This window comes from Danio rerio, chromosome 2 (genome assembly GCF_052040795.2).
Source record: "Danio rerio strain M-AB ecotype USA chromosome 2, GRCz13ab, whole genome shotgun sequence".
Taxonomy (NCBI): Eukaryota; Metazoa; Chordata; class Actinopteri; order Cypriniformes; family Danionidae; genus Danio; species Danio rerio.
This window is the reverse complement of record NC_141022.1, coordinates 5,512,501-5,536,925: the sequence shown is the minus strand read 5'-3', so window position 1 is coordinate 5,536,925 and position 24,425 is coordinate 5,512,501. Positions and strand designations below refer to the sequence as shown.

At 35.3% G+C, this 24,425-nt stretch overlaps 2 protein-coding genes and 1 long non-coding RNA gene across 7 annotated transcripts in view; 2 read left to right on the top strand and 1 right to left on the bottom strand.

Annotated features, from left to right (window-relative positions):
* Nucleotides 1-12,733, top strand: part of tfr1a (transferrin receptor 1a) — a 30,848-nt gene extending 18,115 nt beyond the window's left edge. Inside the window, exons 14-19 of one of the 3 annotated variants that reach the window (XR_015477711.1) lie at nt 31-101; nt 2,735-2,819; nt 2,911-3,138; nt 4,760-4,912; nt 6,812-10,100; nt 10,261-12,733. Coding sequence is in view for 2 of the 3 variants with exons in the window: in XM_087239317.1 (XP_087095443.1) it covers nt 31-101; nt 2,735-2,819; nt 2,911-3,138; nt 4,760-4,912; nt 6,812-7,054 (780 nt within the window). In the remaining variant the exon portion in view is untranslated. Of the gene's footprint in view, nt 1-30; nt 102-2,734; nt 2,820-2,910; nt 3,139-4,759; nt 4,913-6,811 lie in introns of all 3 variants that reach the window. The other 2 variants (XM_087239317.1, NM_001009917.1) reach the window with 2 other exon arrangements.
* Nucleotides 12,734-18,021: 5,288 nt separating this feature from the next.
* tnk2b (tyrosine kinase, non-receptor, 2b) overlaps nt 18,022-24,425 on the top strand; it is a 110,643-nt gene continuing 104,239 nt past the window's right edge. For all 3 annotated transcript variants that reach the window (XM_087239614.1, XM_087239613.1, XM_087239610.1), the window contains exon 1: nt 18,022-18,270. The gene's annotated coding sequence lies outside the window, so the exon portion shown is untranslated. The remainder of the gene's footprint in view (nt 18,271-24,425) is intronic.
* LOC137487665 (uncharacterized) overlaps nt 23,667-24,425 on the bottom strand; it is a 46,122-nt gene continuing 45,363 nt past the window's right edge. Inside the window, exon 3 of the long non-coding RNA XR_015478155.1 lies at nt 23,667-24,425. This exon is cut by the window's right edge and continues 474 nt beyond it. This is a non-coding gene — a long non-coding RNA (uncharacterized LOC137487665).

The following is a 24,425-nucleotide window of genomic DNA, read 5'->3' as shown; positions in this document are numbered from 1 at the left end:
GAAATAACCTTTTTATTTGTCATCATACAGGTCTCATCTCCAACCGATTCAACCAAATCCTTGCATGAACAGTTTGCAGGATCCAACTGGGAGAAGTCTGTGTACGTCTGTCACACATTACTCTCATTTTCAGCTTTATTATTTGTATTACGTGTGACCCGTGACCCTCAAACCAGTTTTTTATTTTCTTTTGCACGGGTATATTCATTCATTCATTCATTCATTTTTCTTTGGCTTAGTTCCTTTATTCATCAGGGGTCGCCACAAGGAATGAACAGCCAACTTATCCAGCATACGTTTTACACATCGAATGCCCTTCCAGCTGCAACCCAGTAATGGGAAACACCCATACACTCTCACAATTCAATTCACCTATAGCGCATGTGTTTAAACTGTGGGGGAAACCGGGGCACCCGGAGGAAACCCACGCCAACATGGGGAGCACATGCAAACTCCACACAGAAATGCCAACTGGCCTAGCAAGGACTCGAACCAGGGACCTTCTTGCTGTGAGGCGACAGTACTAACCACTAAGCCACAATGTCGCCCTGCACGGGTATATTTTTGGCAATAATCAAAAATACATGATCAATTTTTCCTCTATTGTAAAAATCTTTAGAATTTTAGGTAAAGATCAGACTTCTTAAAGACATTTTGTAAATTTTCTTAATTTAAATAAATCATAACGTCATTTTTGATTAGTATTATAAATTTAGCTAATCACCTTTTTTAGACAACTCGAAAGGTGATTTTCTCAATATTTTAATTTCTTTTTTCAAATGCTTAGATTTCAGATATCAAATAGTTTTATCTCAGCTAAATATTGTCCTGACAATCCATACATTAATAGAAATATGTATTTTTACTGCTTTCAGTTAATCTATTACATTAATTTAAAAATAAAATGTACACTTTTTTTACTGGTTTTGTGGTTCAGGGTCACATTTACATACTATTGTTATAAAAAAGCTGAAACAACACATTTCTGGTGTTTAGGACAACTTAATTGCTTTCAATACACTTAAATTTTCATTTAAAATGTTAGTCACATTTATATACCATATTTAATGATATTTTATATAATTAACTTTACATTATTTAATATATATATATATATCAGTATGATTATTACATTTTTAAAAGTAAGCTTCTCCTGCTCACTAAGGATTAATCAAAAATCCAGTACAAATTGTAAAATTGTGGAAAGTTATTGCAAAAGTTATTATTATAAAATAACTGTTCAAAAGTAGTTTATAATTTAATTTAATAATTTATTCCAGTGATTTAAATGATGAATTTTCAGCTGGTGGTAGCTTAAATGGTAATAGTAATAAAAGCAATAATGATTGAAGTTATAATTTCTTTTAAAAATACATACAATAAGTAATATATAAAAATTAAGTTATTAAACTATAACTTAACAATGTAACAATTTTTTCACATTTAATAAATGGTGCCATGATGAACAATAATTTTCAAAAAAATAATAAAAATAGGCGCAGTAGGTAGTGCTGTCACCTCACAGCAAGAAGGTCGCTGGGTCGCTGGTTCGTGGTATATGTATATATATATGTATATATATATATATATATATATATATATATATATATATATATATATATATATATATATATATATATATATATATATATGTGTGTGTGTGTGTGTGTGTGTGTGTGTGTGTGTGTTTATGTGTGTGTTTATGTGTGTGTGTGTATATATGTGTGTATGTATATACACACACACACACACACACATATATATGTTTGTGTGTGTGTGTGTGTGATCCTATATATATATATATATATATATATATATATATATATATATATATATATATATATATATATATATATATATATATATATATACACACACACACACAGTTGATGTCAGAATTATTAAACCCCCTGAATTATTACCCTCCCCTGTTTATTTATTTTTACAATTTCTGTTTAACGGAGAGTAGATTTTCTCAACACATTTATAAACATTATAGTTTTAATAACTCTATATAATAATATCTATAATAATTTCTAATAACTGATTTATTTTATCTTCACCATGATGACAGTAAATAATATTTGACTAGATGTTTTTCAAGACACTTCTATACAGCTTAAAGTGACATTTAAAGGCTTAACTAGGTTAATTAGGTTAACTAGGCAGGTTAGGGTAATTAGGCAAGTTATTGTATAACGATGGTTTGTTCTGTAGTTTATTGAAATTAAATTAGCTTAAAGGGGCTAATAATTTTGACCTTAAAATGGTGTTTAAAAAATTATTCTTATTATTGTTTATTCTTGCCAAGATAAAACAAACAAGACTTTTTCCAGAGGAAAAAATATTATTAGACATACTGTGTACATTTCCTTCCTCTGTTAAACATCATTTGGAAATATGTTATATATGACAAAAATCATTTGGAAATATGTAATATATGACTTCAACTTTATTTTTGTAATTATTAATTTATTTATTACATTTGTTTAACTTTAGTTTTATCAGTTCATGAATTTTTTAAAATATGTATATATATATATTTTTTTATGTTAGTTTTAGTAATTTTACTACTTCACTATAAAAAAGTAAAATTTTATTTCAGTAAGATGACCAGGCAACTCTTGTAATTTTGATTTGTATTTTACTTTAATTAACTTTATTCAATTTATAGAAATACTTTTTAAAAGCTTTAATCAATAACAAAATTTTTAACATTTTTTTTTCCTCTCAGGATTGAGCCCATGGGTTTGTCTCACCCTTCCTATGCGTTCCAGACCTTCTCAGGCATCCCGTCACTGTCATTTCGATTTTTTACAGTGAGTCTTCTGTTTATTTCTGAAGATGCTCAAAATACATACATACAGCATGTTTTATTCTGAAATGAAACACCTGCCTCATCTGTTACAGAATTCAAGGTTTTACCCGTTTGGTACATTCGAGGATACCAACCAGAATCTAGATCTGTTCACGTCCCGCAAGACTTTGGTGCTGGCCAAGGCGGCCGGTGAGGTGGCAGGACTGGTCACTCTTCGGCTGGTGCATGACCACTTGCTCAAGCTCAACGTGGCAAAGTACACCACCATCATCCGCAGCTACGTGTCCCAGATCAGGTCTAAAGTTGAATCACGCCAAATGGTGAGTTTGTATACGGCAGATGCAAACAGCTTTAACTTGGAGTTTGTTCTATCCATCTTATTTTTCACAAAAATGTGTGAAGACTTGCTGACTTTTAGCTGTATAAAAGAGATTACACTGCTTGATGTTGCAAACTGCTATTTTTGTATTATATTATTTATTTATGTATTTGATTTGACACATTCTGATTGTTGAAATGGTCTTTCTCACAAAACGCAAATGTGAGGCGCATCACTTAGGCTTTAAAAATTGTGTCCAATCATAATGTACAATGTTTATTTACAATGCTCGCTCACATTGATATTCTAGAAGTGAATAATCAAACAAAGTCTGACCATTGGCCTTTACGCTTGGAATTGTGGTCCTTCTGTTGACGTACTGTAAACCGGAGTGCTTCCATAGCAACTGTATATCAATAACCTTAGCCATGCTTCTCTGACTGTTAGTTTGGTATGATAGAATAATGCTCCGAATAAAGCCCTACTCAATATTCAGTTTGAGTACTAAAAGTTGGAAGTACATCAAAATACTGAAATAAATCTCATCAACTTCTGGTTCACACAGATTTTAATAAAAGTACCTCCTCTGCCATGTTTTTGTCCAACTAAAACAGTTGTCTTGTCGACTTGCTACTGTAAACAGAAGCTTGCAGTGCTTGTCTCACTGCTTTGGAACTGACATTGTTGAGTGGTGCTGTGTGCAAAACTTCACATTATTGTAACTTGACATGGCATTGTAAGAACGCGAGGAGCTGCAAGTCGTGAGTATAAAGGGTGCGTGTCCACCGATGCGCTTTTTCCTCAAGCTAAGTGTTTGTTTTCTGTTGGGTCCAAAAGTAGTGCTGAGTTATTTGAGCACCTCTACAGAAAAATCCAGCTTAAACCAGCCTAGGCTGGTTTTAGCTGGTTGACCAGCCTGGTTTTAGAGGGGTTTTGGCCATTTCCAGGCTGGTTTCCAGCCATTTCCAGCCTGGTCATAGCTGGTCAGGCTGGGAGATGACCATCTAAAACCAGCTATGTCCAGCTTAAACCAGGCTGGTCAAGCTGGTTTTAGCTGGATTTAGCTGGTCATTTTCCAGCCTGACCAGCAAGACCAGGCTGCAAATGGCTGGAAACCAGCATGGAAATGGCCAAAACCCCTTTAAAACCAGGCTTGTCAACCAGCTAAAACCAGCCTAGGCTGGTTTAAGCTGGATTTTTCAGCAGGGACTGCAGCATATGAGGCACTGAGCAGGTGTTTTACTTTCAGCGCTGAATGCTGCACCCATCATTGTCACTTTTGAGCTAGTCGCCCAATCACAGTGGAGGAGGGGTTGGACAATACCACGCAACTTGTAACAGTATATGGGGGACACTCATTATCATAGCAACCGACTGAAAAACCTGCTTCACTGCAAAAACATAGACAGCTGTGATAAAAACAAAACACCATTGGCTGTTTTTATAAAGGGGAGGGGCCTGTCTTCATATTTAAGTTGAGATTGTCAAATTCTGAATAAGAAATGCACATTTCAAGCACTTCAATGGACCTTTAACACATTCAGAGAAAAGAACTTGCTCTCTGATAGAGATACCTGTGAAGTACAGTAAGTTTTAATATTCTTTTGTATTTTATGTTAAAGTCTGGCCGCCTTCCTCCAACGTTGACAATGCAGTGGCTTCTGTCAGCTCAGGGTTCATATGATCGTGCTGCGAGCGCTCTTACTTCTGCCATCCGAAACAGCGATCTTGATGACATGGAGCAGTGTCGCATCATCAACAATCGCATTATGAGGGTAAGGAGCACTTGTCATGCCATTTCTGCTTTTCTGTAGTGACCTATGTTCTGTTGGAAAAGGATGGGATGGAACTAGCATGGTTTGTACGGGTGCTGGAAAAGGTTTTGAAGTTTGAAAGTGCTTTAATTTTGGAGAAAGTGCTTGGAAATGTAATTTTGTTGCTTTCGTATTGATTTATCTTACTAAATAGGTAAATACAGCTGGGAAAATAGGTATTGAACACGTCAACATATTTCTAAAGATGCTGTTGGCTTAATTTTCACTTGATGTTGGTAACAACTGAAGAAATCCAATTGAACACAAGAAGAAAGGAAAGTGTATGTTCGGCAGTGAAAGCCCAGACAGCAGCTGAAATCTCTCAGTAGTTCTTCAGCAATCCTCTGCCCTTCGTCATTGTAAATGAATATCGGCTCCTTCAGTCCAACGTCTACATTATCAGGATGATGAAGATGAAACCAGGGTGGACATTTCAGCAAGACAATGATCCAAAACACAGCCAAGGAAACTCTCAAAATGCTTTTAGAGAAAGACAATCAAGCCGTAGAATGGCCAAGCCAAACACTTGACCTGAACCCAATATAGAAAATACAAAATAAAGCTCGGATTTGATAGACCAGACCCACAGGACTATCAAGATTTTGGCACTCTGTTGAAGTCTGTTGAAAACTCACACCTCTAGTTGGGACCATTGCTTTTGTTTACATCTCTCAAAATGGTCTAAATCAAAAACTTTAACCATTTCCCTTTTACTGTTAGTTAGCTATGAAAATGATGCTCAAAAGAAAGCCCCGCCCTCTACTCAATATACAGTTTAAGTTGGAAGTACATCAAAATTCTGAAATAAAAGTTTCAGAAACTTCCGGTTCACGCAGACTTGTCTCTCAACACTATTCTCACCTCTGAGTTCTTCTGATTGCTCCATTGCTTTGGAACTGACATTTTTGGGTGGTGCTGCATGTAAAACTTGCAATCCTTTAAACTTGACATGGTGTCTTAAAAACATAAGGTGCTGCAAAAGTCATGAGTGTCCATCGAAGCGTTTTTTTCTTGAGCTGAGTGCTTGTTTTCTGTTGTCAATTGTAGTGCTGTGTTTTTTGAACACCTGCAGAATGATCCAAACCGCAGTCAAGGAAACTCTCAAATGCTTTCAGAGAAAGAAATTCAACCTGTAGAATGGCCCAGCCAATCACCTGATCCGAATCAGATAGAAAATACAAATTAATGCTAACCTTAACCCACAGGTGTCAAACTCAGTTCCAAAAGGGCCGCAGCTCTGCACAGTTTAGTTCTAACCCTAATTAAACACACCTAATTAAACAAACTAATTGAGTCCTTCAGGCTTGTTTGAAACCTACAGGTAAGTGTGTTGGAGCAGGGTTGGAACTAAACTGTGCAGGGCTTCGGCCCTCCAGGAATTGAGTTTGACATCCCTGCCCTAACTCATTGGATTGACAACACCCACGGGACCATCAACTCTGTTAAAGTTTGTGAAAAACTCACACCTGAGCAATTCATGTGACTTCATTCTCCATATGAGAGCCATCTTTAAGCCACCACCATTAAAAAAGCCTTTTATATGAGGTAATAATTATGATTCTGTAGTTCAGTACTTTATTTTCGTGTCATTCCACTGGTAATACACGTAATTCATTTTACAGATTTTTACAAATTTTTTATTTTATTTATCGGTTGGAATTGTTTTTTTTCCCCTGAAATCTAGTTCAATTCCTATGTCAACCGCTCCTTTTGAACGAAAACATGACGTGTTCAATGCTTATTTCCCCCACTGTATTTGATTTACACAGTTGTCTTGTGAAACAATGTTCATATTAAAGGAAGGAGTTGTGAAATGGAAATGATTCTCTGCTCACGTTCGCACGTTGTGTCTATTTTAAGGTGGAAGGCAGTCTGCTCTCTCCATACGTGTCTCCCCGTCAGACTCTGTTCCGGCACATTCTGCTGGGCTCCGGCTCGCACACACTGGCAGCTCTGCTGGATCACCTCGAAGCCATTAAAGGAGGCCTGGAATCTGCTGACATCGACCAGTTCAAGAACCAGTTCGCTCTCGCCACCTGGACCATCCAGGGCTGTGCCAATGCGTTGGCAGGGGAAGTCTGGGATTTGGATAATCAAATTTAGCTTCAGCTCACCTCTTTAGGTTTACAACTGTTTTCCATCAGTCAAGACAATACAAACAAAATGATATTGGTGCTCTATTTACATGAATTTTATGGTTAGGTTTAGCTCACTATTTAAAGCAGTAGTTGACCAAAACGTTATTAAAATTTATCAAGAATTCAAGAATTTATTCTGTGGTACACAAAATAAGGATCATTTGAATGTACTAGTTGCTGTTTTCCAAGAAGTTACCTAAGCTTTCAAGCTTCAAAATTGCGTAACTTATTATCAAAGTAGTTTATATCATTAATTTGTCCTCTAAACATAAATATGTTTCTTTTTAAATGAGGTCAATGTACAAAAAAGCTGGTTAAGTATGTCCCTTTACAGTAGTCTACCGTATTTAACATTTGAAGAGAATCAAAAGTGTTTATCGAAATTGTCCTATTACAAGAAATGGGTGTTGTGAAATTGTATTGGAACATTTTCGATTAAAAGGTTTTGGTCCACTTCAAATGTTGACTACTGTAGTTTATTAAATCAAAAGTTTCGGTCTCAACAGTATTTATTTATAAAAATAAAAATAGGCTTAAGTTAGACAATCAAAGCTGCGTCCGAAATCATACACTACTCAAATAGTTACTACATTTGAATTTGAATATTGACTTCACAACCTTTAGAAAAGTACGCTCTATATAGTATGAAATAGGGCTGGGCCAATTATTGACATTATATCGCGATAAAATTCATGTCAATAACAATGATAAGCTCTTGACTTTTTTTACTCTATTTTAATCCAAGAGCCAATCACACAGCAGAAATGTGCAACAATGGGAAAAGTGTGTCTATATTATCGGCCAAAAATGTGTTATGCCATTTATTGCACCCTCTAATTTTTGCGGCTTCTGCCATTGTTGGGGTGCTCTTTGGAAGCATTAACAACTTCTATCGAAATATATATTGTTATCGTTCAATATGGAAAATATTGAATTTTTGCCATATCGCCCAGCCCTAGTATGAATGCGTCTAGTATGAATGGAATTGGGACGTACTACATCCGCTAGTTAGCATTCACATGACCTACCCACGTCTCTTCACTCCCATTTCAGAAATTCTATCACGCAGTATAATAGGATAGCGTAGCGTCCATTGGATGCACAATACAAAATCTTGCCGGAAGTAGTAGTTACTTTGTTTTTAGTCCAAATACCAAAGAGATGTGTAAATCAAGAAGCATTTTCTAGACAAGCAAATCATATTGTCTTGTTTTAAGAAATAATATGCTAAAATAAACAGATTTTTCCCCCTTAAAACATGCAAAAAATCTGCCAATGGGGTAAGCTAAATAATCTTGTTTTTCCTTTGGGTATAAGATTATTTTGCTTACCTTATTGGTAGATTATGTTGCTTGTTTTGTCAAACAAATCACTTAATTTTGGTTTATTATTTATTAAAACAAGACATTATGATTTGCTTGTCTATAAAATGCATCTTGATTGATGAATTTTGAGATTTTCGGACATAAAAACAAGAAAAAAAATTTAAGAAAAGCATATTTTGAATCTTCATCATTTTTTCAAATACTTTGAATTCAGACATACTACACAGCTCGTGTACTGTTTTACACATAGGGAAGTATGCAATTTTGGACGCAGCCTCGGCCAGTGACATTATAAATTTTCTAACCAAGCACAGTATTTTTCCAATTTTCCAGCGGGATACACTTATTCAGGAGCATTTCCAATCAGGTCTGTAAGGTAATAGAAAAACGCTTCCTGTATTTATTAGTATTTATTAGTTTTTTTTTATTTATCAGTGACAAGGATCACTATAAATAGCATTTTGTAACGCCTTTTTTAACAAATGTATAATTATCGGAAGCAGTGCCTTCCATAATTATGACAGTTATACTGTCGACATATGAAAGCAGCATCTGCTATGGAGAAAACCTTGTTTTCAAAAGCCGTGACCAGAGACTGACACATATTCTTTCTTTAATCTATTACAAGCTATTTTCAGAAAGTGACTGGTGTCTTGTAGTCCTCATGAACATGGGTATTTTAAAAAACACACTTTTTTCTGCTGTTTGTCTATATAATTGTGTAACTGTATTGACTGATACCGAACCATGTGGTTGTGAACACTACGATTGGAGTTCTCGAACCATAACTAGGGATGGCCGACGTGAAACTGACGTTTCGACACGCTGTCGAGATCAGGAAGCGAAAGTGTTTTAAAACACCTCACCGAAGCATGATCTGAAACACATAGGTCACATGACTGAAATATTTCGAAACACCAGGTCACATGACTAAAGCGATTTAAATCATCATTCATTTCAGAAGCGCTTTAAGACCAGGCGAATCCGCATTTGACTGACTGGGTCGGAAAAAAAACGATTTCATGTAGCCTAGTAGAGTAACTGTGCAGCAAATGTATCGCGTTCAAATTCCAACTTGTACATATACTCTAAAATGATGACGTGATGTATTTTAATAAGGTTACTTTTTTATGATCAAAACAAGAAATATTTATTCGCAAAGTGTTTATTCGTTAAATGTTAAAACAAAACATGTTACAAGAACAGAGCATTTAAAAACTAACATCTATAGCTGCATCACCCTGGATTCGAACTTCACTAAATCACTTGAAACCTCAACTCTAAAACGTGGAGTATAATTCCTTAATTTACGCAATGCATAAAAAGCAATACACAAATGACCACTAGGTGTCACTGTAGAGAGGAGTTTCATAACGTTTCGAAGCTTCGACATATTTGCTTCGAATGTTTCAGTGTTTCATGAAGCCTCGGTTTGCCCACCACTACCCATAACATCAGCATGCGTGCTGTTTTCTCCTTTCTGATTGGCCAACACGGCTGAGTTCACACCAATCGCAAAAGACGCGAAGGAGGTAAATTCCGAACATTTACGAGAAACACACCACTGTATTTCATGTCATTAACAACGCAGGACACCAATCATCTTTAGTGTTGTCACGATACTGGAATTCGATACTAATCGGTACTGGAGTTTTTAAAACATCCCTTTCCTGCTAACATTTGAGCGCATTCTCAAACAGCGCTGATTTGCTATTATGTTCACGTGTTTAACAGAAATGACTGTGATTGGCCGTGAAGGCCATCAGCGGTAAGTTTGGTGAACTGATGACCTTCACGGCCAATCACAATCCTTTCTGTTGAGCATGTAAACACAATGGCAAATCAGCGCTGTTTAAGAACACACTGAACAACGCTCGAATGTTAGTGGGAAATAAACGTTTTTAAAATTTCAGTACCGATTAGTATCGAATTCCAGTATCGTGGCAAAACTAAGTTCTCATGTTTGCATCGACTTGTATGCGATTACGAAAATGTTTAATTCCTTGTTATTGCGGTGTCAATGTCGCCCCCTATTGGTTCAGCGTACCCTTTAACATGCATCACAGTGCGTTTTCATGTCGACTGAGATTTTATTTAAATTGAAAGCGGGAAAAATTCGGTTTATAAAAATACCCATGTGTATAGTCTCTGGGATCCTCCTTTTGAATCAATGTTGTACCTGATCCAGAATCATTATCGGGAGCAGTGTCTTCCATAATGCGAAGAAGATGATGGTAGTTTTTGCCTACCGATGTGTTGATATCGAGGGCAGTGCCCCTCATATTTCACTGTGGCGTGGATGTAATTATCGGGAACAGTGTTTCCCATGATGATGTACAAATCGTCTGTATTCACACACTCTTGCCATACTATAGTTCTCTGTTGTGAGTCAGTTTCTCATTACCGATCAAGCGCTGTTGCCTTCTTCTGCCTTGGATTGATCAAACATGGAGTGGAGACTCCATAAGATCCTCTTATAAGCTTCTAGAAGATTCTGTTCTGTTCTATAATTATTATTATCATTCGGTTTTCGTATTTTGTTTGTTTCTGGTGCAGTATCGACTTATTTGTGCCTTGTAGATTAAGATGAAGCTTACCTCTTTTCTCTGTGTGTATTTAACTTCCGCCAGATTGTATTGATCTCCATCAAACAGAGTAAGTTGTGAAGCTGTTTAGCCTGTTGGATTTAAAGGGATAGTTCACCCCAAAATAAGACATTTTGCTGTCTTACGGCAATTTGTAACTTTGATTTTCCTATGAATTCATTTGATTACATTCCTACAGTTTTGTATGATTTGCTAATCTCTCAATGATGGGTTTTAGGGGATTTAGGGGTGGGGTTTGGTGCCACGCCTCATTTTTAAAATCATACATTTTTGTACGACTGAATTCATACAAATTAGCCACTAAACTGACAAAACTTCACATAGTTATGTTTCCTCTTGTGTTCAGGCTGCATATTTTCTCAATATTTACTCAAATTGAATAAAATGTATTTCTTTTTTAACACAAAACAAGATATTCTGAACAAAAGCAGCCATTGACACGTAATTAGAACCGAAAATACTACAGAAGCCACTGATGTTTTTGTTTATTTCCCCCATTGTTTAGTATATTATTGTGTTATTTAGTATATTATTGCTTTGAAACAAGCAGAGGAGGAGTAAATGATGACAGAATGCTCATTTTGGGGTAAAATATCTCTTTAATAATTCTCTAACGCCCCATTCACACGGGGCATCAGCTTCAACGCTTCTTATTCACTTTAAATAGGTGACGTCAGGCGTTACCCAATTGCATTGTGGATGAAAGCGTCAGCCAATCAGATTGCTGTATGCAAATACTTCAGCTCAGACAGTGGCCTATTGCTGACTAATTTTATTGGCTGACGCTGCTATGACGATCGCATTAGTCTCAACTTCAGACACGCCCTCTGTCAAGCGTTGACGCTGAAGCCCCGTGTGAACGGGGCGTAATGGTGCAGTTATATGATAGCAAGAGATGGTAAGATCCTATTAAGAGCTTCTAGAAGATTATTGTCTGTTCTGCTATTACTCGGTTTTCGTATTTTATTTCGTTCTGGTGCAGTATTGACTCATTTGTGCCTTGTAGATTTACCATTTGTTTTTCTTTCTTTTCTTTTTGTTCCTTTCTTTGTGTATTTAACTTTCCTCTGATTGTATTCATTTTCTTCAGAGTAAATTATGATGTTTTAATAAGGTAGTTCACCCAAAGATGGACATTTCCTCACACTGAAAGTTATAGTTCACCCAAAAATGAACATTTACTCACTATTTACTCCACCCTCAAATTTCTTTGTTCTGTTAAACGCAAAAGACGACATTTTAAAGAAATCTATAACCCCCTAATGTTTAGCTTTCTTTAAAATACCTTCATTTGTGTTCAGAAGAACAAAGAAGAGTGAGTAAATGATAGAATTAAAAAAATTTTGGTGAACTGTCCCTTTAATATTTCCCTAATGGTGCAGTTATATCCTGGCTGTCAGAAGAGAGATTAAAATAAGAGTTGTAGTTGAAAAATATTTATTTAACGAAAAAAAAACACATATATGTAAAACGTTAAAGTATATATAGCTGGAACAGAAGCTATATTATGTGGAATATATAGAAATGAGAATTAAATATTATCCTTCAACGTCAGTTTCATGATTGTTTATAAATGCACATCTTGTCAAATGTTTCTAAAGCTTGCTGTTGCGTCGGTAGTGGCTTTATTGTAGACACACTTCATTTACTTCATGCACTGAATCTCAGTTTTATTTGATGTCTGCAAGTGATTAATAAAAAAGTTTGAACAAACTGGTTTAAAGTGTCAAGACTATTCTGTGACGTCCTAAACTCAGGAGTGAAGTATAGCAGTTCTCATCAATGATTACTGACAGAACTGACTGTAGAATTAATATTTTTCATTGCATGTTTAACCTCTAATTAATTTAAGACTAAATTCAGTGATTAATTGTATTCTTAGTCAGTGTGTCACCAATATTGACCAGGACATTTAACACTAAATTATTCAATTATCATTTGTTATCGTAGTCTGCATTTTTTAAATATTGAGAACATTTTAGACTAAATTATTCAATTATTATTTGTTATCTTAGTCTGTTTCTGAAAAACTGAAGGCATTTAAGACTAAATTATTCAATAAATTATTCAATTATCATTTGTATTGTTAGTCAGCGTGTCTCCAATATTGACCATGGCATTTAACACTAAATTATTCAATTATCATTTGTTATCTTAGTCTGCATTTTTTTAAATATTGAGAACATTTTAGACTAAATTATTCAATTATTATTTGTTATCTTAGTCTGTTTCTAAGAAACTGAAGGCATTTAAGACTAAATTATTCAATAACTTATTCAATTATCATTTGTTATCTTAGTCTGCGTTTTAAAAATATTGAGGACATTTAAGACTAAACTACAGTGTAAAAAAAAAATCATAATTTTACGGTTTATTTCCGGCAGCTGGGGTGCCGGAAAAAAAGTAAAATACCGGCTGTTAATTTACGTAAATTTACTGTAAAGTAAAAGAGGTTAAATGACAGAAATTTAATAGAAATTAAAATTAAAAGAAATTTCTGTAATTTAATGTTCGTTATTTTACAGTAAATTTCTGTAATTTAATGGCTGTTATTTTACTGTAAATTTCTGTAATTTAATGGCTGTTATTTTAGTATTATTATTTTTTTTAATAAATCGTAAAATTACGGATTTTTCTTTTTTTTTTTACAGTGTATTAAACATTATTCAATTATTATTTATCTTAGTCTGCATTTCTAAAATATTGAGGACATTTAACACTCAACTATCAAACAAATTATTCAATTATGATTTGTTATCTAAGTCTGGGGCGACACGGTGGCACAGTAGGTAATGCTGTCGCCACACAGCAAGAAGGTCTCTGGTTCGAGCCTCGGCTGGGTCAGTTGGCATTTCTGTGTGGAGTTTGCATGTTCTCCCCGCGTTCGTGTGGGTTTCCTCCGGGTGCTCCGGTTTCCCCTACAGTCCAAAGACATGCGGTACTGGTGAATTGGGTAAGCTAAAATTGTCCTTAGTGTGTGTGTGTTGAGGCATGTGTGTTTCCCAGTGATGGGTTGCAGCTAGAAGGGCATCCGCTGCATAAAACATTTGCTGGATAAGTTGGCGATTCATTCCGCTGTGGCGACCCCAGATTGATAAAGGGACTAAGCCTAAAAGAAAAGGAAGGAATATATTAGTCTGTTTCTAAAATATTGAGGACATTTAAGACTGAATTATTAAATCAATTATTATTTGTTATCTTGGTCTGTTTTTTCTAAAGTATTGAGTACATTTAACACTAAGCTATTAAACCAATTATTCAAATATTATTTGTTATCTTAGTCTGCGTTTCTAAAATATTGAGGACATTTAGGACTAAGCTATTAAACAAATTATTCAATTATTATTTGTTATCATAGGCTGCGTTTCTGAAATAATGAGGAAATTTAAGACTAAATTATTTAAGTATTGTATTATTTGTTATCTTAAGTCTGTATATCTCAAATATTGACTATAGGACATTTAATGATTAAATAAATAAATTCATTATTATTTGCTAGCTCGGGCGAGGCAGTGGTGCAGTAGGTAGTGCTGTCGCCTCACAGCAAGAAGGTCGCTGGTTCAAATCCCGGCTCAGTTGCCGTTTCTGTGTGGAGTTTGCATGTTCTCCCTGCCTAAATTGTCCGTAGTGTAAGAGTGTGTGAATGTGTGTGTGGAGGTTTCCCAAAGATGGGTTGCGGCTGGAAGGGCATCCGCTGCGTAAAAAAACTTGCTGGATAAGTTGGCGGTTCATTCCGCTGTGGCGACCCCGGATTAATAAAGGGACTAAGCCGACAAGAAAATGAATGAATAAATATTTGCTATCTCAGTCTGTGTCTCACAAAACTGACCAGCACATTCAAGACTAAATTATTAAACAAACTGTTAAATTATTAGTCTGTGTGCATCACCGCCATTCTCCAAAATGCAAAGTAGAATAAATAAACATTTGATTTTTATTGTTAAAATACACATTGACTATCCGTCAGCAAAAGTAGAAGCTGTGTTCATATAAGCTTGTCCCTAAAATGTAAAATCCAAGGCTTTCACACTGTTAGACATCCAATGTTATGCATTTCAGTTTGCTACAGTAAATACACACAACTGATACTTCATTATATTCTAGAAGAGTATTTGTATGTAGTATAGTCCTGTTTGCAGTTCTATAAATGACCACATGGTAGAACTAGAGTACTTTGAAGTGTTCTCATTTAAAGGGACAGTTCACCCCAAAATGAAAATGCTGTCGTCATTTACTTACCCTTCACTTATTCCAAGCTTAAAAGTTTCTTGTATTTTAAAGAGTGTTGGAATCTGGAAATCATTGACTTCCATAGTATCCCCAACCTCCCCCTACAACAGGGGTGTCAAACTCAGTTCCTGGAGGGCCGCAGTTCCAACCCTGCTTCAACACACTTACTAATAGGTTTCAAACTAGCCTGAAGGACTCAAATAGATTGATCAGGTGAGTTAAAAAAAGGTTGGAAATAAACTGTGAACAGCTTTTGACACCTGTGTGCCCTACAATGATTGTCAATGACTGCCTATTTTTTCAACATTCTTTAAAATATCTTCTTTTGAGTTTAACTGAAAAAACAGAACCTAAGAAATTTTAAACCACCTGAGAGAGAGCAAATTGTGATTAAAATGACATTTCTGGGTGAGCTATCCCTTTGATAGACTATTTTCTTATTACAGCCACACTGTAAAACCCAATGAGTTAAGGTAACTCAAACCATTTGAGAAAACCGTTTGCAACAAACCATTTAAGTTCAAAAACTAATCCTAATGAGTACTGTAAACTTAATCCATTTAAGTAAATGAAGCAATTTGAGCACAGTAAAACACGATAAATGAACAGGACTCAAACCAACTGAGTACTGTAAACCTCAATAAGTTAAGGCAACTCAAACCATTTGAAGAAACCAATTGCTACCAAGCATTTGAGTTAAAAACTAATCTATAAGTACTGTGAACTCTATTTACTGTAAGTTGAAGTAATGAGGTATTTAATTAACTTATTACATTCAACACTGAGTTCAAAACTCTTCAAATGAGTAGAATTAACTTTCAGTAAATTTTAAGTTAACTACACTTGTTTCATTTGATGAAGTTGACTGTTGGGTTTTACAGTGCATGTTTTATTAAGTCAATGTTCTTTAAGTTTAATCCAAACCTTATAACGAAGGTCAAAAATACATTTTGCTCTGTTTTAACCCTTCAACAGCCTGTTCTACCAAATGGTAAGACTGTTAATAATGGCTATTAAAGTAATTTAAAGAATGACTAAAGAATGATTTTAATAATGATTTACACACAGAGCATTGTTGGTTTACAAAAAAAAAAATCTAACATCCTGTTGCACTACTACACTTGATTTTGGTTTTATTGAAGAAAAAAAAAACTTAAGAAAACATGTTAAATGAGGATCTGAAATATTTTATGGCATACTTCACAAATATTGATGATTTAGTGTTCAAAAATGTTTTATTTTGATTATGTTTTTAAATAAATTGGTCTTACACTTCATATTTTCATAGCATAATTCCCGTACTTTTAACATAAACAGACCTATCAATCTCTACCAAATGGTTGATATTTTAAAATGATGGGATGTTTTAACTAGTAACATTAAGAGTTAAGAAATGCAATCCAAGATTTGTTTTGTTGGTGCGGCAGTTAAAGGGTTTACACAGCCTCACAATAATTACTATGGAGTTTATGAAGAAGGTTATTATAAAAAAACAAACTCTGTAAATAAATGTATTATTAACTTACATTAATCAAATTAAGAAATCAAGATTTTTCATTGCATGTTTACCTGTAATTAATTTAAGACTAAATTCAGTTATTTATTGTAATCTTAGTCAGTGTGTCTCCAATATTGACTAAAACATTTTTCCTGTATTTTCCGGACTAAAACATTTGTTTAAATTAAAAACAAAAAACATTTGAAGTCTGATTAACATATTAAAATTAGTTAAAATAACAAAACCACCCTCATTTCCTCTCTCGTTTTCATGTCACAGACTAAAAACTAAAAGGAAATGAAACAATAATTGATTACTTTAAATAAAAAACACTATGGCCAAGTTTCACAAACAGAGCTTAGATCAAGCCAGGACTAGGCTCTAGTTAAATTAGGCTATTTAAGCCAAATTTATAAAAATGGCCTTAAAAAAATATATTACTGGTGTGCACCTGGAGAAAAAATGACACTGATGTATTTTAAGACATCTCACTGCAAGTTATTTTGAGTTGAGACAGCTCAAACATGCAATTTAATCCTGACTAGCCTTAAACCTTGTTTGTGAAACCGGGGGAACATATCTTACGCCCCATTCACAAAGGGCTTCAGCGTCAACGCGTGACAGAGGGTGTGTCTGAAGTTGGGGCTGACGCGATTGTCATAGCAGAGTTAGCCAATGAAATTAGTCAGCAATCGGCCACAGTCCGAGCTGGTGTATTTGCATACAGTGATCTGATAGGCTGACGCTTCTGTCCCCGGCGCTGATGGATCCACAATGCAGTTCGGCAACGCCTGACGTCACCCATTCAAAGTGAATAGGAAACATTGACGCTGATGCCCCGTGTGAATGGGGCATTAGTCTTATTAGTTTAATCAATTATTAGTATTTTTGAAATTTATTTGGTTTTATTTTTTGCAGGTTTGGTTCTCCAAAGTCTCAGGCCTTAATGAGTTAATTTCTTTCTGCTGAACACAAATGTGGATAATATGAAGAAAGCCTTCAAAGCCGGGAACCGGTCACCATTGACATACATAATAGGAAAAACAAATACTATAGAAGTCAATGGTTACAGGTTTACACCTTTCTTCAAAACATCCTCTCTTGTGTTCAACAGAAGAAAGTCAAACAGGTTTGGAAAAAGCGAAGAACGAATAAATGATGATAGAATTACTATTTTGTTGGGTGAACTATCCCTTTAAACTGAGCTCTGCGGAGCGCTGTCATAATAAAAGTGTCCTGTCTCTTTAAGAGTGGGTTGTCAATAGAAGCATGTATATCCAGAGCACGAGTGAGATTGAGTAATGACGCTCGAGCCAGCGCTTCAATTTACAGACAAAATCACGAGAGAAATGGCTGAGAAAGCGACAGCGGTTGTTCAGCAGAGTATATTTCACACTTAAATACATTTATACACCGGACTAATTCGTTGAACTTTGTCGTAAACACACAGGAGGAACTTGGAGAGAAGTTTTGTTCAGGCACCAGACACCTGGCGTTGTCGAGTGAACACCGAGTCTGACAGGTAGGACTGAAAAGAGTAGGTGTGTGTGTATCACAGCATGTCGTATAATCTTACCTTGTCACCGCCTTATAGTATAAGTTTCTCAAGAGCATGGGTGTTAAATACAATATAATAAATATATACTGTGGTCTGTCGTTTCCTCAAATCTCAGTCCTCGCGCTGATTTCAAAGTTTCACCTGTGTGAGGAAAGTGAGTGGCGGGAATTTGGCTCCTGAAGGTTTGAAGATTGTCCCTCATACTTAGGTTAGGTTAGTAGTTACGTTAGGTCTTTATTTGTGTTTATGTGATTCACTTTTTAATAATACGTTTCTTTTCTCCACACCCTTTTACTGTCACTTCGAGAGTAGCTTATTTGCAGCCTAGAAAAAGATGTTTACAATGTTGAGGACTTAAGAAATTACTTTTACTATTATTTCTAACCACATAATAATATATTATAATTTGATATAATATAATTAACCAACAGTAACCATAGTTTAACCATAATACACTTCTTTTTTTCCAAACCTTTTGACTGTCTCTTCTAGAGGAGTAGCTTATTTGTAGCCTTGTAAATATATATATATATATATATATATATATATATATATATATATATATATATATATATATATATATATATATATATACAAAATTGAGGACTCAAGAAATTCTTTTTACTACTACTTCTGATCATATATAATAATATAATATAATATAATGTAGTATAGTATATTATAGGAAGCCCATCAACTGTGGTTCATTCCACTGTGGCGACCTCAGATTATTAAAGGGACTAAGCTGAATAGAAAATGAATTGTATAATAAATATAATATAATATAATTCATTCATTCATTCATTCATTCATTCATTCATTCATTCATTCATTCATTCATTCATTTTCTTTTCGGCTTAGTCCCTTTATTAATCAGGGGTAGCCACAGCGGAATGAACTGCCAACTTATTCAGCATATATTATTTAATCAGTATATGTTCTTCCAGCTGCAACCCAGCACTGGGAAACACCCATACACTCTCATTCACAGACATACACTAACGCCAATTTAGCTTATTCAATTCACCTATATCGCATGTGTTTGGACTATGGGGGAAACCGGAGCAAACCGACGCCAACACGGGGAGAACATGCAAACTCCACACAAAAATTCCTACTAACCCAGCTGGGGCTCAAACCAGTGACCTCCTTGCTGTGAGGCGACGGCCTTACCCACTGCGGCACCGTGTCGCCCAATATAATATAACATAATAGGATGTAACATAATATAATAATTAACCAAAGATCAACAATGGTTTTGCAACAGTAACTATTATTGAACTGTGATATTTGTAGTAAAGCTGTGGTAATCACCAGTGAAAGTCACCAGTGAACCAAAAACACTACTGAAAAAGCAAAAATCATGATTGACTATAATCATAATATAATATAAAATAATTTTTCATTATAATTTAATAGAAAATATCAACCCAACTTCAGGTTTGTATATATTTGACTGAAAGTTGGGTTACAATGACCCAGCAGGTTTTTTAGAGTAAAATAAATACTAAGATCGTAATTGTCTATTAACGTAATATAAATATTGGGTTAAAAAAGTTTTTCATTTACATTTATTAGAAAAAAAAATCAACCAAATTTTGGGTTTGTATATATTTGACTGAAAGTTGGGTTACAATAACCCAGCATGCTTTTTAGAGTGTATGTAAAGACTGAAATCGTAATTGTCTATAATAATAATATAAACATTGGGTTAAATATATATATATATATATATATTTTTATTCAAATATATTTAAATTTAATAGAAAAAATTAACGCAACTTTGGGTTTGGATTTATTTGAGCCAATGCGGAGTTATGAGTGTATGTAAATACTAAAATCATAATTGACTATAATGATCATTTAAATATTGTATTGAAAAGTTTGATTTAAATGTACCGTAATAGAAAAAAATCAACCCAACTTTGGGTCTGTATATATTAGACACAACATTGGGTTACGACAACCCAGCTTGTTTTTAGAGTGTATAAAAAGATTAAAATCATAATTTACTATTAGCATAATTTAAATATTGTATAAAACTACTATTATTTTATTTAATAGAAAAAAATTAACCCAACTTTTGGTTTGTGTATATTTGACCCTACGCTGGGTTAAGACATCTTAGCATAATTTTTTACAGTGTATGAAAAGATTAAAATCATAATTGACTATAATCATGTTTTAAATACTGAGTTAAAAGTATCATTTGTTAAGTTTTGATAGTTTTTTTTTTAAGTTTTCGTTTTTAAAAAACATGTTTAAGTGTATACATGGTCTTGCTCCTAAAGTAGTTTGTGAGTTAATAAATAAATTCAGTAGTGTTAGGGCAAAGACTAGAGGGGCAGTAAGTGGGAATTGTAGAATCCGCAGATGCAGAACCGCTGTGGGTCAGTCATCCTCTTCAGTAAATGTTCACATCTATGGAATGCCATGCCTGTTCATTTAAAGTTACAATCAGAACTGAAAGAATGGTTGAAATCTTTACAGCAATGTGAGCATTAAGCATTATTCTTTCTAAATGTCTCATTTACATTTCTCTTTATCCATATTGACTTGCATCTTATGTTTATGGCTCTGTAAATATTGCACATGTTTGCTGTATTGTTTTATTCTTGACTGTTTTTATTTATTTATTTATTTATTTTTATTTATTTTTTTAATGTAAAGCCTAACCAGGGACGAGGGCTGCAAATTAGCTTTATACTATATGCCCTATGTACACAACATCGGTTATCTTTGTACAACAATGTCAAGTGTATTGTCCCTGTAAAATAAACAAGCAAATAAAAAAATAAAATTTACATTTAATAAAAAATTATCAACACAACTTTGAGTTTGTATATATTTGACCCAACATTGGATTACGACAACCCAGCATGCATTTTTAAAGTGTGTTGTAAAGATTAAAATAATAATTGACTATAATCATAATATAAATATTGGGTTATATATATATATATATAATTTAAATATATTTAAATGTAATAGATAAATTAACCCAACTTTGCGTTTGTATATATTTGACCCAATGCGGAGTTATAAGTGTATGTAAAGACTAAAATTATAATTGATTAATCATAATATCAATATTGTATTGAAAAGTGTGATTTAAATGTACCGTAATAGAAAAAAATTAACCCAACTTTGTGTTTGTGTATATTTGACCCTACGCTGGGTTAAGACAACTCAGCATGTTTTTTTAGAGTGTATAAAAAGATTAAAATCCTTGTTGACTATAATCATGTTTTAAATACTGAGTTAAAAGTGTCATTTGCCTTTAATAGAAAATGATCAACACAACTTTGAGTTTGTAAATATTTGACCCAAATATAAAAAAAAAAATTAAATAACCCAAAAGTGTCATTTAACTCGGAGACAAAATCAACCCAACGTCCGGTTTGTGTTGTATATATGTGACACAGTGTTGGGTTACGACAACCCAGCATCTTTTTTGAGTGTACATAAAGACTAAAATCATAATTGGACTTTATTATGCGTCTTAATTAATTGATGGCATTAGAAGCAGCTTTATGGCATTGTTATTTGCTTTCCTGTCTCTGTCTTTGAACAAAGAAAGCCTCGCTTGTGATCAGGGCTGAATTACAGTCATGCAGGACAATAGGTTGATTCAGATGCCGAATGCACGGCTGCTTTAGAGCTCAGGGTCACACGTATGACTGCAGCTGTTGCTCCTAACCTACAGTGCAGCAGTGTGTACTGTAAGTGTGAGCGCGTTGCGTAATGACTAGCATAAAAAAAGTGTCATTATTTGTATTATGGCAGCGCGGCATGACTCATTCTGGCCTGCAGGTAGGGGTGTGTGTGTGTGTCTATGTGAAGTAGATGATGGTTCCTGCAGACCTTGAATGGTTTGAGTTAGGTTGTCACTTGTGTGTTTGTACTGTAGGGTCTGGTTTGAGTGCTGCTTTTCTTAGAGCTCAGTGTGTAGTAGATAAAGGCTGGTGTTTAATAAGTGCTGCCCCTAGGCCCTTAATCTCAGTCTGGTGTAGGTGTGATAGTTATCCCTGCATGTAAAGGCAAGCCAGGCCACAAAACTCGCTGCCACTTTTTTCTTTTTTGGCTGGAGAAAAGAGCTCCAAGGAGGATTTGTTCTATGCCTACAGATCAGTGGCCTTATTTTTCTTCTAGTCTTTTCTAGAGCTACACTATGTTGCACCCTTGGTGTCGTTGTTATTGTAATATTTTTTAGACTGTGGTTTAAGTTTGACTCTTTTTAGCAATCAGTTTAGATGTTGAAAGCTCTTCTTACTGCCTGCCTAAGATTTGTATGTACAATCCAGTGTTTCCACTAAAGGCTTTTTTCCAGCTGTGGCGACAGGCCTTTTTTACACAGATCCAGGGGTGCCGCTAGGGGGGGTTTGGGGAGGAGTAAGGATAATTCTAAGGGCACATACAATTAGGGGGCCCCACGACCCCCCCTTTTCTTCCCTTCCGTCTGCAACCAACTACGTCCACCACCCCATCCCGCTCTTAGATTTTGGCCGCGACCCCCACCCTACCGCTCTTCACTTTCGTCCGCAACTGCCCACAACCCCTGCTCTTCTCTTTTGGCCACGACCCCCTAACCTCCACTCCTTACCCCCCTTTCACTTTTGGCCGCGATTCCCCCCCAACCCCCCCTCCACGCTCTTCACTTTAGTCCACGCCCCCAACCCCCCATACACTTTTGGGCACTAACCCCCCCCGCTCTTCTCTTCCATCCGCAACCAACTATGTTCACTCCCCACCCTGCTTGCTTTCAGCCACGTCACCCCCCCTCCCCACTCTTAACTTTTATCTGTTACCTTCCACAACACCCCCCCCCCCCTCCTCACTTTCGGCTGCGACCACCACCCCTCCACTCTTCACTTTCGGTAGCGACCAAGCCCCATTGTCAGTCAGTCAGTCAGTCAGCACGTAACCTTAAAGGGTTAAACAAATGACGCACAGCACTACTACGGTTACAGAAAAGTTTGCGCTGTTATAATTCACTTACCTTTTAATACGTTTTGATGCGATTATAACCCGCTATTAAAAAAACACAACTGAATGTTTTCTATGAAAAGCTGTAATGTAACCGTGGCGGGATACATTTTGGCGTGGCGCCCCGCCATGGAAGAATGAATGTAGCGTAAACCATGCAATCAGAATCTTGTTGAAATAATAGAGTTGTTCCGATACGATACTCGTGTCGAAATACTCGCCACTGCAAAAATTCTGGCATCGGTATATGAGCAATTCCATGCAAATGTCAACCTTGCCATAAATGCCAAGGGTTTTCACCAAGATACGGAAACCGTTTCTGGATTTTTTTGTGTAAGCAAGTATTTTACAGCACTTTAGAAATACTCAGGAATGTATCTGTCAGTGTTTTCAAACTATTTTATTTAATTTGCTAAAGTCACACAAGTGGCAATTTCACATCTGTCCCATCCATAACGGAGAGATGTCACATCCATAACGACTCTTTTTCCTTAATATAATGTGAAAATATTAGTGCTGTCAAAGTGCTGTTCAATTAATTGCACAGCTCTAAAACATGTCTATAGTTGCACAGGAAACTGATGTTAGAGTAATAAACAATAGTTTTAAATTAACAAGAGTTTTTCAAGTGAGAATATAGTTATTTTAAAGTCAAATTGGCAGTCTATGTATAAGGATAGCGTGTCTTTAAAAATGTTGGAAGCTCCAGGTGGTCAGTGGCAGCTCTGCGAATGGCTCAGAGTTCCACATGGTGGTTATTAATTAGCAAACAATATAAATATTACAAACGTAAACATTAGGTGAGCAGGTTACATTGTAACCTGTGTCCCATTGGGACGCTACGTGAGGAGATTTGCAGCGATAGGCAAAACACAACAGACATTTAAATACAGCCATTCAGAAGCACAGAATATTGCACTTCAACGAAAGGTAAGGTCTATAATCTAATTAATACATATTGAACCTCTTTACCATTATTAAATGCACTTGCTGAATCACTGATATGTGTTGGCTTGCACTTAGTCAGGTCTAAAGGTTAATTTCAAACGGTTTATTTTATTTTCAAGATCTGAGGTGAGCTATCTGCTGCTGCTTTCAGTAGTATGGCAATAAATGTCATGTAAAATGGCATT